Source organism: Salvia hispanica, chromosome 2 (genome assembly GCF_023119035.1).
Source record: "Salvia hispanica cultivar TCC Black 2014 chromosome 2, UniMelb_Shisp_WGS_1.0, whole genome shotgun sequence".
Taxonomy (NCBI): Eukaryota; Viridiplantae; Streptophyta; class Magnoliopsida; order Lamiales; family Lamiaceae; genus Salvia; species Salvia hispanica.
In genome coordinates, this window is record NC_062966.1 from 2635686 (window position 1) to 2646196 (window position 10511).

Consider the following 10511-nt stretch of genomic DNA (forward strand, 5'->3'; position numbering starts at 1 on the left):
TGATTTTTTTCGTAAATTGTGTTGGAAATCTATCAGGTTTTGTCAGATGGGAAATTTACACAGTCCGGTAAAATTCATAATTTTTCATGAAAAATTAAAGTTGACAAGAAAAATCAAACTATTTTGAAAGTTCATTGCGTGCTATATGCCCTTTAGTTAAACCGAATACACCCGAATTTAATTAATGATATCTGCCCAAAAAAATAAGGATATATATAGGAAATAATAAATAATTGGTAAAGTAAAAGAGATAAAAGAATAATAGTTAAAAAAATTTAAATTATTTACGTGAGTTAAAAAATTATGAGAATTATACTCTGGAAAAGGGGTTTAAGCTTATAAATAAACACAGGTAGTAATAGCAGTAGAAGTCAGCAAAAAATATAATGAGCTGTGATGCGAAGAAATCAGGAAATGGAGGCGGAGGATTTAGGTCGAAAATGGAATATTATTTATACAGTGGTGAGAAGAAGCATGTTTTTGCAGGCATCGCCATCTTCGGAGTAATTTTTGGTGTCCCTTGGTATCTCATGACTCGCGGTGAGCTTTACATCTTTTTTTGAGTTATCTATTTTCGTGTTTTATCTAGTTAGTTTTTCCGGTGTTGATTTTGTGTTTATCGATTAGATACGTGTGCAGATTTTGACCTTTTATTGTTCTTTACAATTCTTCTGTGATTTTTGTTTAATTCCGATACCTTTTATGAGGTAATTTCAAATGCAATTGAGTTTTTTGATTCCTGACTTTAATGAATGAAAATAACAATACTAATCTGGAAACAATTCGTCGGAAATGTAATTTGTTTTCTGGAGAATGAGAATGCTATCTTAGCTATGATTTATCAGCATCGATGTTTTTAATTTATTAGCATCAATGTTTATGGTTATTGATTGATTAGCATTGAAATTGAACATACTGTCAGTGTTTTTACTTGATTTAATAGTTTTTCCTAGTTACTGATTGGTGAGCATACAGTAGACATCCTTCATACATCTCTCATCTGTTTTATCTAATTTATGAGTCTCATTAGCAAAAAGTGTTAGTTCTGTTCTGTGGGGTTTAATCAGTTCCGTAATGCGATGGCTTATTTGGCTTGTAACTTGGAAGGACTCAAGGAGACCTCAACTAGTTTAAAGCCTATGCTGTATCAGATTAACGTGTATTGGCTAGATAGGATAATGTCTATAGTTGAAAGATGCTTCATCTGCTTACTGCTTTTTCATAATTGAGAAATAGTCTGTTTCGAACGATCTAAATGACTAAATGCTAGCTATCTTAACATGGTTAGATGCCAGAGTCCCGAAGCAGTGACAAGATGGTCATTTATTAAAACGCGTGAATTTATCCTATAAATGGCACTGAGTTCGGAAACTTCTTGTGATTTTCCACTTAATTTTCACTTTGATGTCTCTCTTTGGTAAGATAGAAGACATTGTTTCCATTAGGTTTGTGTATTCTGTACCTTCTTTCCCTCATATGGTTTGTTAAGAACAGCTTTCTTATGATTTCAAAACAATTCAATTTATCTGATTGAGAGAGAATTTCTCTACCATATCTTACTAGTTTTGTTCATTGGTTGAATGAACAAATAGAGAATCAAACATGCTTCTGAAAATGATTGTAAAAACTTCTACTGCTAGCCTGCTATATTTGCTAGTGCCTTGTGCCTTGTTATTCTTGTTATTTGCTTCTGAACCTAGTTTTAATTTTGAAAGGGTCAAAGCAACAATCTCATCAAGATTACATGGAAAAGGCTGATAAAGCTAGGAGTGCGAGGCTTTCGACTGGTTCGTCTGCAACAAGCTAAGAAAAGTTTAATCCATTTTCTACTGCCTTTACTCCATCCTCGCCGCGCCATGACTTCTAATTATGGCCTGTACCACTGAACTACGAGTCTGAGAAACAAGTTTTTTTTTTTCATGTCTTTTACTTGCAAAAATAACAAAAAGGTATTGCTACAATGACCTTTCTTAGTATTGTGAAGCTGAACATATCCGCGAAAAAATTAGAATAGTTTTACTTTACATATCTGAGAAGTCTCTTTTGCCCGTGTTGTAGTTTTAATTCTCGTTTTTTTCTTCGGAATGTTAGCCATTTACTTCACATGATTGATACAATATAGGACTGTATTTTTATTCCCATTATTAGAATTCTCCAATTTCATACTTTCATTGGGATATTACTAAATTTCAATCCATCTTAATAAACAATGGCTTATTCCTACTTATATTTAGGAGAACTAAAAAGTGAGATAAAGATGCATGAGTGGCAAATGTGCCCAACAAATAAAACAAGGCATTTAAAAGAGGACATTAAAAAATGGAATAATGTAGGTCATGAATATAGGAACAGAAGAAACAATAGCTTTGCATCCTGTGTGTATTCTTGCACAAGGAAAAACATGTAATAAAAGTATATGACAACGACTGTGTTGCTAAAAATCAATGCTAAAGCTCACTTATTCCTGTAAACTTAGTTTAATGACATATCTTTCTATCCTTGCAGCAAAGCAAACTGCAGTTAGGAGCTATCAAACAGTTTTCTAGTTACAAAGAAAGGTCAACTAACACAAATATATTTCTGTACAATTATATGTGGAGAAATTATGCTTGGCCATTTCCAGCCTCAAAAGCCTGCATTTTCATCCAGTCATCTACAGTGGCATCAGTCTTCTATACTTAAAGAACCATAAAAATGTCGAAAAAATGATGGCTCCGCTAACTCCTGTGATTATTAGGACCCATTTGAATGCACCAGCGTTGTTGAACATCTGTATCTCAAAGTTCATGCCAAATATACCAGCTACCACTCCAAATATTGCAACAACGAAAGTTGCAGTAGTCAATAACAGCTCAAACTGTATAAGCTGGTTCCGAACATTATCCTGCAGATAGTTGTGATATTCATAGTCGCGCTTAAAATAAAACAAGGGCTAAGGGTGACATCATTAAACCCCTGAGAATTCTAATCCATCGCAAAGTTCTATACAATACATATACCTTCATCCAACACCATAATCTATAAGAAACAAAAACAATTTATATTGCAGTAAAAAGGACTTAGACATGAGTAGGAGATAGCTACTATTTATGTGAACGTACAGTATATTGTTCTAACTTGTATATGCTATATCAGTACTTCCCAGGATGCATCAGAGAAAATAATTAAGCTATGCCATTTGGCATTTACCTTAAAGAGGAAGGCATCTATCTCCAAGAGAAGAAAATGAGAAGGAAAAAAGAAGAGAAAGGCACATACCAGCTGAATATTGATGAAATCTTCTGTATCGTCAATATACTCCTTCAACTGAATTAATACAAGCAAATTGTTAATACCAACAGAGTTGGAGCACCACAGAAAATTGACTATCATAATTATACATCCCTCCATCCCAAGGCAGTTGGGGAATTTCATTGGGGCACGAGATTTAAGAAATTGTTGTGTTAAAGTTTGAAGTGGAGAGAGTAAAGTAAGAGAGAGAGTAAAGTAAGAGAGATGCACAGAGAGTTCTCTGAGAGAATAAAGTTTTTGCCAAAAAATGAAATGACTCAACTATCTTGGGGCAATCTAAAAAGGAATACGACTCAATTACCTTGGGACGGAGGGAGTAGTTCCTCTGAGTCATAAAAAGATGCCCAAAATATTTGGGCACATGTTATAAGAAATCTACTGTTTGTATTGTGAGTGGAGAAATTGTCTCAGTTTAAAGTTTTTGTACTGTGAGTGGAGAAAGGTCCCACTTTAAGTAAAGTGATGTAAATAAATTGCAAAAGGAAAATGTTGAGTATATACCGAAGTCAGCTTGTTCAGTGTGCTGTCGATGACAACGAAGTAGGCCTCCAACAACATTTCCAGCTCTTCTATATTTTCTGTGGCACTTTCTGAGCTCCTGACACTTTCATGTCTGCTTCTTGATATGCTAAGGCATTTGTCAAGCTTCCTGCCGCTATCAGGAGGTGATGAAACAGGAGAAACAGGTGCAGAGAGAGATAATCCACCATCATTTGATTTATATCCTACCAAAGATTGATCACCATAAAATGAAGATTCCATGCGCCTTTTCTTCTCAGTGAGATACATTTCGGCCATGTCTCCGTCATCATCCATTAGTTGTTCAATCTCATCCCTGACCTAGATAATAATAATACAACTATATAAAGGGAGCAGAAATAAGAGATAAAAATTAAAATAAACTAGCTACATACCTTTTGAACTCTCCGAGTCAATGCGACAAGCCTGCTTTTTAGTCTACGAACTCGTTCCAAGTTCAGTGTGCTGATTTTTGAAGTAAGTTCATCCAACAGCGGATATGCTTCAATCTCCAATTCTGCTGCCTATCAAATTTGGATATTTTTGAAATGCACATTCAATTATAGTATACAAAGTGTATTAATGGAAATAATATTAGGATTCATGACTGTTATAGAGCTCTCCTTCTCAGAGGTGCTCTTTCCTTATTTTTTATCAAGCCTTGTCGAGCTTCACATTCAGACTGGTTTCTTAACTGCTACATTTTGTTGTTGTGTTAATATTAAATTATACAATTAATTCTTTATAATATGTGCATTCCAAAATTCCTGCCCAAGTCAAGTCGGGCTACTTCTTTGCATGATTAGTATCAAGATCATAACAAATTGGATAAGAAAGAAATAGATGACTAGAAGATAAAAGAATCCGGTACTGCACTGATCTATCACTGATATCCAGTTCTAAAGTTTTACCTTACATTAAAGAAAATATTGAATGCTTCTTACATCCATCTGTACTTTAACACCAAAAAATAGAAATCAAAAGACGAATAATGTAAAACAGCAAAGGTGTGGGATAGTGTTACATTTAGGTTTTCTAGGTCCCTTCCGAAATCATAAAAAAAAATTCTTAATTGAGGAAATGACTTGTCCTGTTTTACTTTTTTAGTTCTAAAAGTAAATCATGTTTCTTATCAATTAAGAAAGAAATTAAGCAATAAACAAAGAAAATTCAGGCAGTCACGACTCACGAGCATTCTCTAAATAGTACCTGAGAATCCAAAAATGTACAGGCTGCCTCCAATGCAACTTCAAGAGCTCTGAATTCAAAAGGCAGGTAATCTGGAGATATGTTCCCGAACATATTGTCAAAATTTCTGCCTCCTCTCCTTCTGCCTGAATCTGGACCCTCAGACTGCCAAACTTCACCTACTTCGGCAGCTTGTAACCGTCTCTGCAATTCCACCACATACTGCAGAACATAACTATCAAGGGAATTTAAGAGCAAAACCTCATCTGCAGTAATGATGCATCGGATCTGTTCAAGATTTACAACAATCGCCTTCTCTCTGCCAAGGATGGTAGATGGATACACGAATAACGGGTCTAGTAATCTTAGATCACGTGCAGGAAGATCACATCGACGCATCATACTGAACTTGTCAACCTCAATCACTTGGGAATTCCCTGTTACATCAACACGTATCCATGATCGAAGGCCCTGCCCACGCTTTTTGAGGCCTGAAACATCAACTCCCTGAAATGGGACACGGCCAGAGGCAGATGGCCGGTATGAATTGTCTCTCAAATTTATAGCCGATGCAGGTTTCGGTGGAAGCAGACTTTGTTTGAGGTCTGCCATCACTGAACAGATTCCACAACTGCAGAGGAAAACATAACCCCCCAAAATTAACCATTTAAATCCATTCTTTCTCCAAAGACAGAAGTAAACACATTTATGTTTTCCATTGCATGTTTCATTCTAATATATCACATAAACGAATTTTTATAGTCACCTCAAACAATAAAATATTGGCATTTACCCCTCAATTAATAATCATATAAACCCATTTATTGCACATGGATAAATTTAATGCAATCAACAACAGGTTATCAAGCTAAGAGCAGTGCCAACAAAATTGAATCAGAGCCACATATCAATCGGAAACTATATAATTCTCCATCTTCCTCGTATCATCACGTCAACAGACCAAACCAGGAAGTGAAACAGAATTAATAGAAACTCGATTCATGAACAACCAGTAAACAATATGCTAATTGCCTCCAACGGAAGGTAACTCACAAGCATCCGCAATTGATGCAAAATTATTAGAGCAGCAAAATAATCGAAGAATAATTAGGGTTTGTCTACTGAGTGCATGAATCCGGAATCACAAAATCAAGAGAAACATTGAATTCGCAAGTAAAGCGCGGTTTGCAGATGGATTGAAATTAAAGTAATGATGAGTGAGGTTTGTGAATTACCTGAATCGTGAGGCGAATCAAGGATTGGGGGCGGCGGGAAGGATGGATTATTGGATTATAGCGGAGAAGAAGAAACAATCAAATGATCAGTTACTGATTACTAGGAACTCTTGATGAGTTCATGTTTTATGTTTCTAATTTTGATTTTTAGCATTTTCTAATTTGGTCTCAAGCAATTAAAAATACTCCACAACACTACTCTAAAATAAAATAATGAAGCATAGTTAAGTAAGGGCGTCCGCAGTGGTTGCAAAATCACCGTCCGTCCGTCCGTGCCAGCGGCAAGGACGAGCTCGTCCGCCGCTGCAAGCCGTCCGTCCGTGTCAGCGGCACGGTGCTGCTCTTAGCTAAAAGCACGTCCGTGCCGTTGAGCACCCTTACGTAGCGCTGTCTGATTGGCCGTCGTTGGCATATTCAATTTTATTTTATTTTTTAAAAACAAATTCGAAATTAATTTAAAAAAATGTTTTTAAATTAAAAAATATATTTTCCCACTTCCCAAAAAATTGTCTCTGTTTTCTACCCACTTTTAATTTATTTTTCAAATTTTTCCCCCAAAATTCACATTTTCATCTATAAATACCCCCACTTCAACACAAAAAAAAAATCACATTCTCATCTATTTTTTAGTCTTTAATTATGTAATTTTTAATTTATAGGATTTTAATTATGTATTTTTTTATTTTCTAGGATTTTAATTATATATTTTTATTTTTTAGGATTTTAATTATGTAATTTTTATTTTTTAATGTATTTTTATAATGTAGAAATGTTTTTAGTAATTGAAGTATTTAAATTGAATAATAGAATGGTGGGACCTTTGAGCTTGTCCTTGCGGAAGAGCACGGATGTGGGTGTCGTGCTCTTAGCTAAGGACAAGGAGTAAAAGTGGGTCCCGACCCACCTCTGTGCTCTTATTTAAGAGCACGGATGGGGATGCTCTAAAGTTCCCTACTTCCCGTGTTATGGGGGGCCCACACTTGACCCGTTAGTTCGATGTTCATTAACTTCTCTCTTTGTTCGTCATTTATAGTCTTATTTTGACTTGGCAAAAAATTTAAGAAATTATTTGAATTTTTTAAAATATTAAGAAATGAGTTATTAGAATATTAGTCTCATTTTCATATATTATTAATTTTATAATTAAATGTTAGTATAATGACTGAGGTGAATAGTAAAGTCCATTTACTCAGCAAAAAGAAGGTAAATGAGAGTATGCGAATTAAACTGTAGACATCTCAGATAGCGAATGCAACATTATTTTACAGATAGAGGGAGTAGTAAGGAAAAGCGACAAGATTATGTGATTTTGTTAGTTAGTATTTCTTTTTAAATTAGGAGAGGGTTATGAAACGGACATTAAAACGATAAAACCATCTCATTTTATTTTAATTCAAAAGAAATGCATCATTATAATATTTTTAAATAAAAATTCACCAGAGTTGTAATGACTTCTTATTGACTGGGTTGCATATGCTGATTGGTTTAGAGACTCTAAAATCATTGGCCAACCTCAAGTTACTTTTTCGGTTAAGGCACAGTTGTAGATTTGTAGTCAGTAGTTTCATGGTGTTCAAAAAAGCAAGGTATGGTAACTTACTCATGTAGTAAAGTAGAATATGTTGCAATAACTATAGATACATAAATAATGCATTATTTGGCTAAAGAGATTGATTAATAATTGGTGATGTAGTACTAAACAAAGTCGACTACTCTCCGCAGACCTAGTGTGATAATGAAAGGGATATAAAACTTGCTCCAAATCTAGTTTTATTATAGTCTATTATCACTTCATTAGTAAGTTTTAATTTGAAGTTTTAAGTTTTAAATTCTAAAGTTTTAATTTCATTATAAATAATTTAGTAACTGATTTAATTTCATTTATTTATAGTAATATACTAGTGATTAGTAACAGATTTCATTTCATTTATTCATTACACATTGGTGATATGAGTAGAGTGCTAAAGAGTTTTTACAAATTTATAGGAGCAAACTTGCATATAACAACTTCTTGAAGTTGTCAAATACATACTGATTTCGTTCTTCCTTCTCTTTACATCCCTTCCTTTGTTTTATTCTTTTCTTTCGAACTTTTGTTTCTTTTTTACACAGGCAAAATCTAAGATGATGAAAGAACAAATGCTATGAAATCCTCAGATCCCAAAATATATCAACACTTGATTTATTTTCCTTTTTCTCAAAGGGCAGGAAGATTTACTTATTACAATTGAGGGGTGCCATAAAAAGAAGTATGTACATGGGCTAAAACATAGAAATGAAATTACTCTGTACAAACAAAAAACCTCATCTTCCATTCACAACATGAAATGGTTGTGAAAGTGTGGGCTTTATGGATGAAAACATATACGAATCAAATATATGGATTAATATGTGAGGTGTAATCACGAATCCCAGCTCCTTCCCATCCCATCCATTCCTCCCAAAGCTCCCAATCTTGTTCTTCACTAACCTGCTCCTCCTCATAATACTCCACCCCACTTGATTCTCCCCTCACATTACTCATCACAATCTACAAAAATCATCACAAATTTATGTCAATCACACACCCAAATCATTCAACAAAACAAAAATCAATCAATTTAGAAGAAACGTGTCATGAAAGAACACTATTTCAAGAAAACATAAACATTGATTGAGAGTGACTCATCAGCTAACTTGGTCCCAGACAAGTAATATGAAAAAGACACAAACTTTAGGGGTATTTACAAATATTGGCACCAAATCATGAATACAACTCTCACAAAATAAACCAACACAGCCAAATGGAACTCTGTCAAAACAGCTAAAGTTATGCACAAAGTAAGTGTGTGTGGTTACTTACATTGTATGCTTCGTTAATTTGGTGAAATTGGACGCCGCAATTGCTTCCTCTACAGACATCTGGATGATACTGCAATACACCAAAATCAAAACCTCAGTAAACATAACATAACCAAGCACAATCAATTGGAAATATTAAATATATTTAGGGAAAAGTGAACTAAACTAGTAGAAGGCAAAAGGACCTAAGAGATTCATTATTGTGGATGGAATTGAACGCTAATCATGTTTTTAGTGGAATAATCAGCAATCTTAACGCTACTATAATGAGCCAGTTCTACCAAAACATGGGGAAAAATCTTGTTATCCATTCATCCTAGGTCCTAGCAAGATTTAAATAAGGAATCCTAAACTGTAATTCAATTAAAAATCAGCAATATTCTAACTACAGCTGAAAACGTAAGATGACAGCGATGCCTACACACACTCCAGTTTCAGAAACCCCCAAAATGAAATTTTCTGGAATAAGACTTTTCTATGCAATTGAACAAAAATCTGGAGAAATTACCTTAAGAGCAAGCTGCCTAAATGCCTTCTTAATCTCAGATTCAGACGAGCCAGGGCGAATTCGCAGTGTCTGGTACGGATCAGCCACGGTAGAAGACACACACGAAACCCTAAATCCCTTACTATCGCCATTTTTACTCCTCGAGCTTCTTCGAGGCGAGATATCCTTGAATTGAGCCCAGGAAGACCCACAACCCACAGCAGCAGCCATTCTTTCAATTTAAATTAAAGAAATTCCAACCAATTTTATGCAAATTTCAATCGAGGTCGAAAAAATCAACCTTAATATTAAAATAGCTGCGGAATTAGAGAAAATGGAGATCGAGAACGATAGCTTGGTTAAAAAATAAGTTTCGGAAATGAATTATTGGATTGGAAATCGGAAGTGGATAGAAAATGGAATGGTTAGATCAGTTTCAATGATTTGCATATTTATAGAGATGAGTGAGGGAGGAAGCTGACGTGTGAGCTACAGAGGTCCTTATCCAAAACGAGTGACCTTTTGCGGTGTGGACAGCATTGACGATCTTATCCATTTGAATACGGAGTCTGTTTTTGATTTTGGATTTTGGCGACTGCTTCTCTCATCAAATTCGGACTATTCTTCCACAAAAATCTAAATCTTTTTATCGAATTGTTTTTTGTTCAAAAATGTCGGAATAATATACGGGTAAGGAGAATACGCTATAGCATATACCATTGCAACCTTTTCTTATTTTTTTTTATTTCTTTTTTCAATGTTGATTTTATAACTAATAATTTTTTGAATGATGCAAATTTCTTCCACTAAAGTTTTCGTCATAAATTTTGTCTACGTAAAATATCGACACTATTTCTAGAGCATCCATATCATCATTAGTTTCAATCTTTTTCCACAATGTGAAAATTCATTGTTTTTCTGATCAATTTGCCTTCTTTTTAGCATATATC

At 34.5% G+C, this 10511-nt stretch overlaps 3 protein-coding genes across 4 annotated transcripts; 1 reads left to right on the top strand and 2 right to left on the bottom strand.

Annotated features, from left to right (window-relative positions):
- Positions 1–355: 355 nt before the first annotated feature.
- Positions 356–2030, top strand: LOC125203272. The gene is made up of 2 exons (XM_048101584.1): positions 356–540; positions 1716–2030. Exons 1-2 carry the CDS (start codon positions 387–389, stop codon positions 1805–1807), a joined length of 246 nt encoding a protein of 81 aa, XP_047957541.1. The 5' UTR covers positions 356–386; the 3' UTR covers positions 1808–2030.
- A 397-nt stretch (positions 2031–2427) lies between these two features.
- Positions 2428–6418, bottom strand: LOC125203270 (magnesium transporter MRS2-1-like). Of its 2 annotated transcripts, XM_048101582.1 has the most exons (7): positions 6234–6418; positions 5302–5629; positions 5020–5202; positions 4206–4334; positions 3793–4131; positions 3259–3306; positions 2428–2884 (listed from the first exon to the last, which is right to left on the bottom strand). In XM_048101582.1, exons 2-7 carry the CDS (start codon positions 5608–5610, stop codon positions 2654–2656), a joined length of 1239 nt encoding a protein of 412 aa, XP_047957539.1. In that variant the 5' UTR covers positions 5611–5629; positions 6234–6418; the 3' UTR covers positions 2428–2653. The 2 variants fall into 2 exon arrangements, with proteins under 2 accessions (XP_047957539.1, XP_047957538.1); XM_048101581.1 differs by having other exon boundaries at positions 5020–5629.
- Positions 6419–8399: 1981 nt separating this feature from the next.
- LOC125203271 (chaperone protein dnaJ 8, chloroplastic-like) lies at positions 8400–9986 on the bottom strand. Its single transcript, XM_048101583.1, has 3 exons — positions 9583–9986; positions 9076–9144; positions 8400–8763 (listed from the first exon to the last, which is right to left on the bottom strand). Exons 1-3 carry the CDS (start codon positions 9790–9792, stop codon positions 8605–8607), a joined length of 438 nt encoding a protein of 145 aa, XP_047957540.1. The 5' UTR covers positions 9793–9986; the 3' UTR covers positions 8400–8604.
- Positions 9987–10511: the final 525 nt, after the last annotated feature.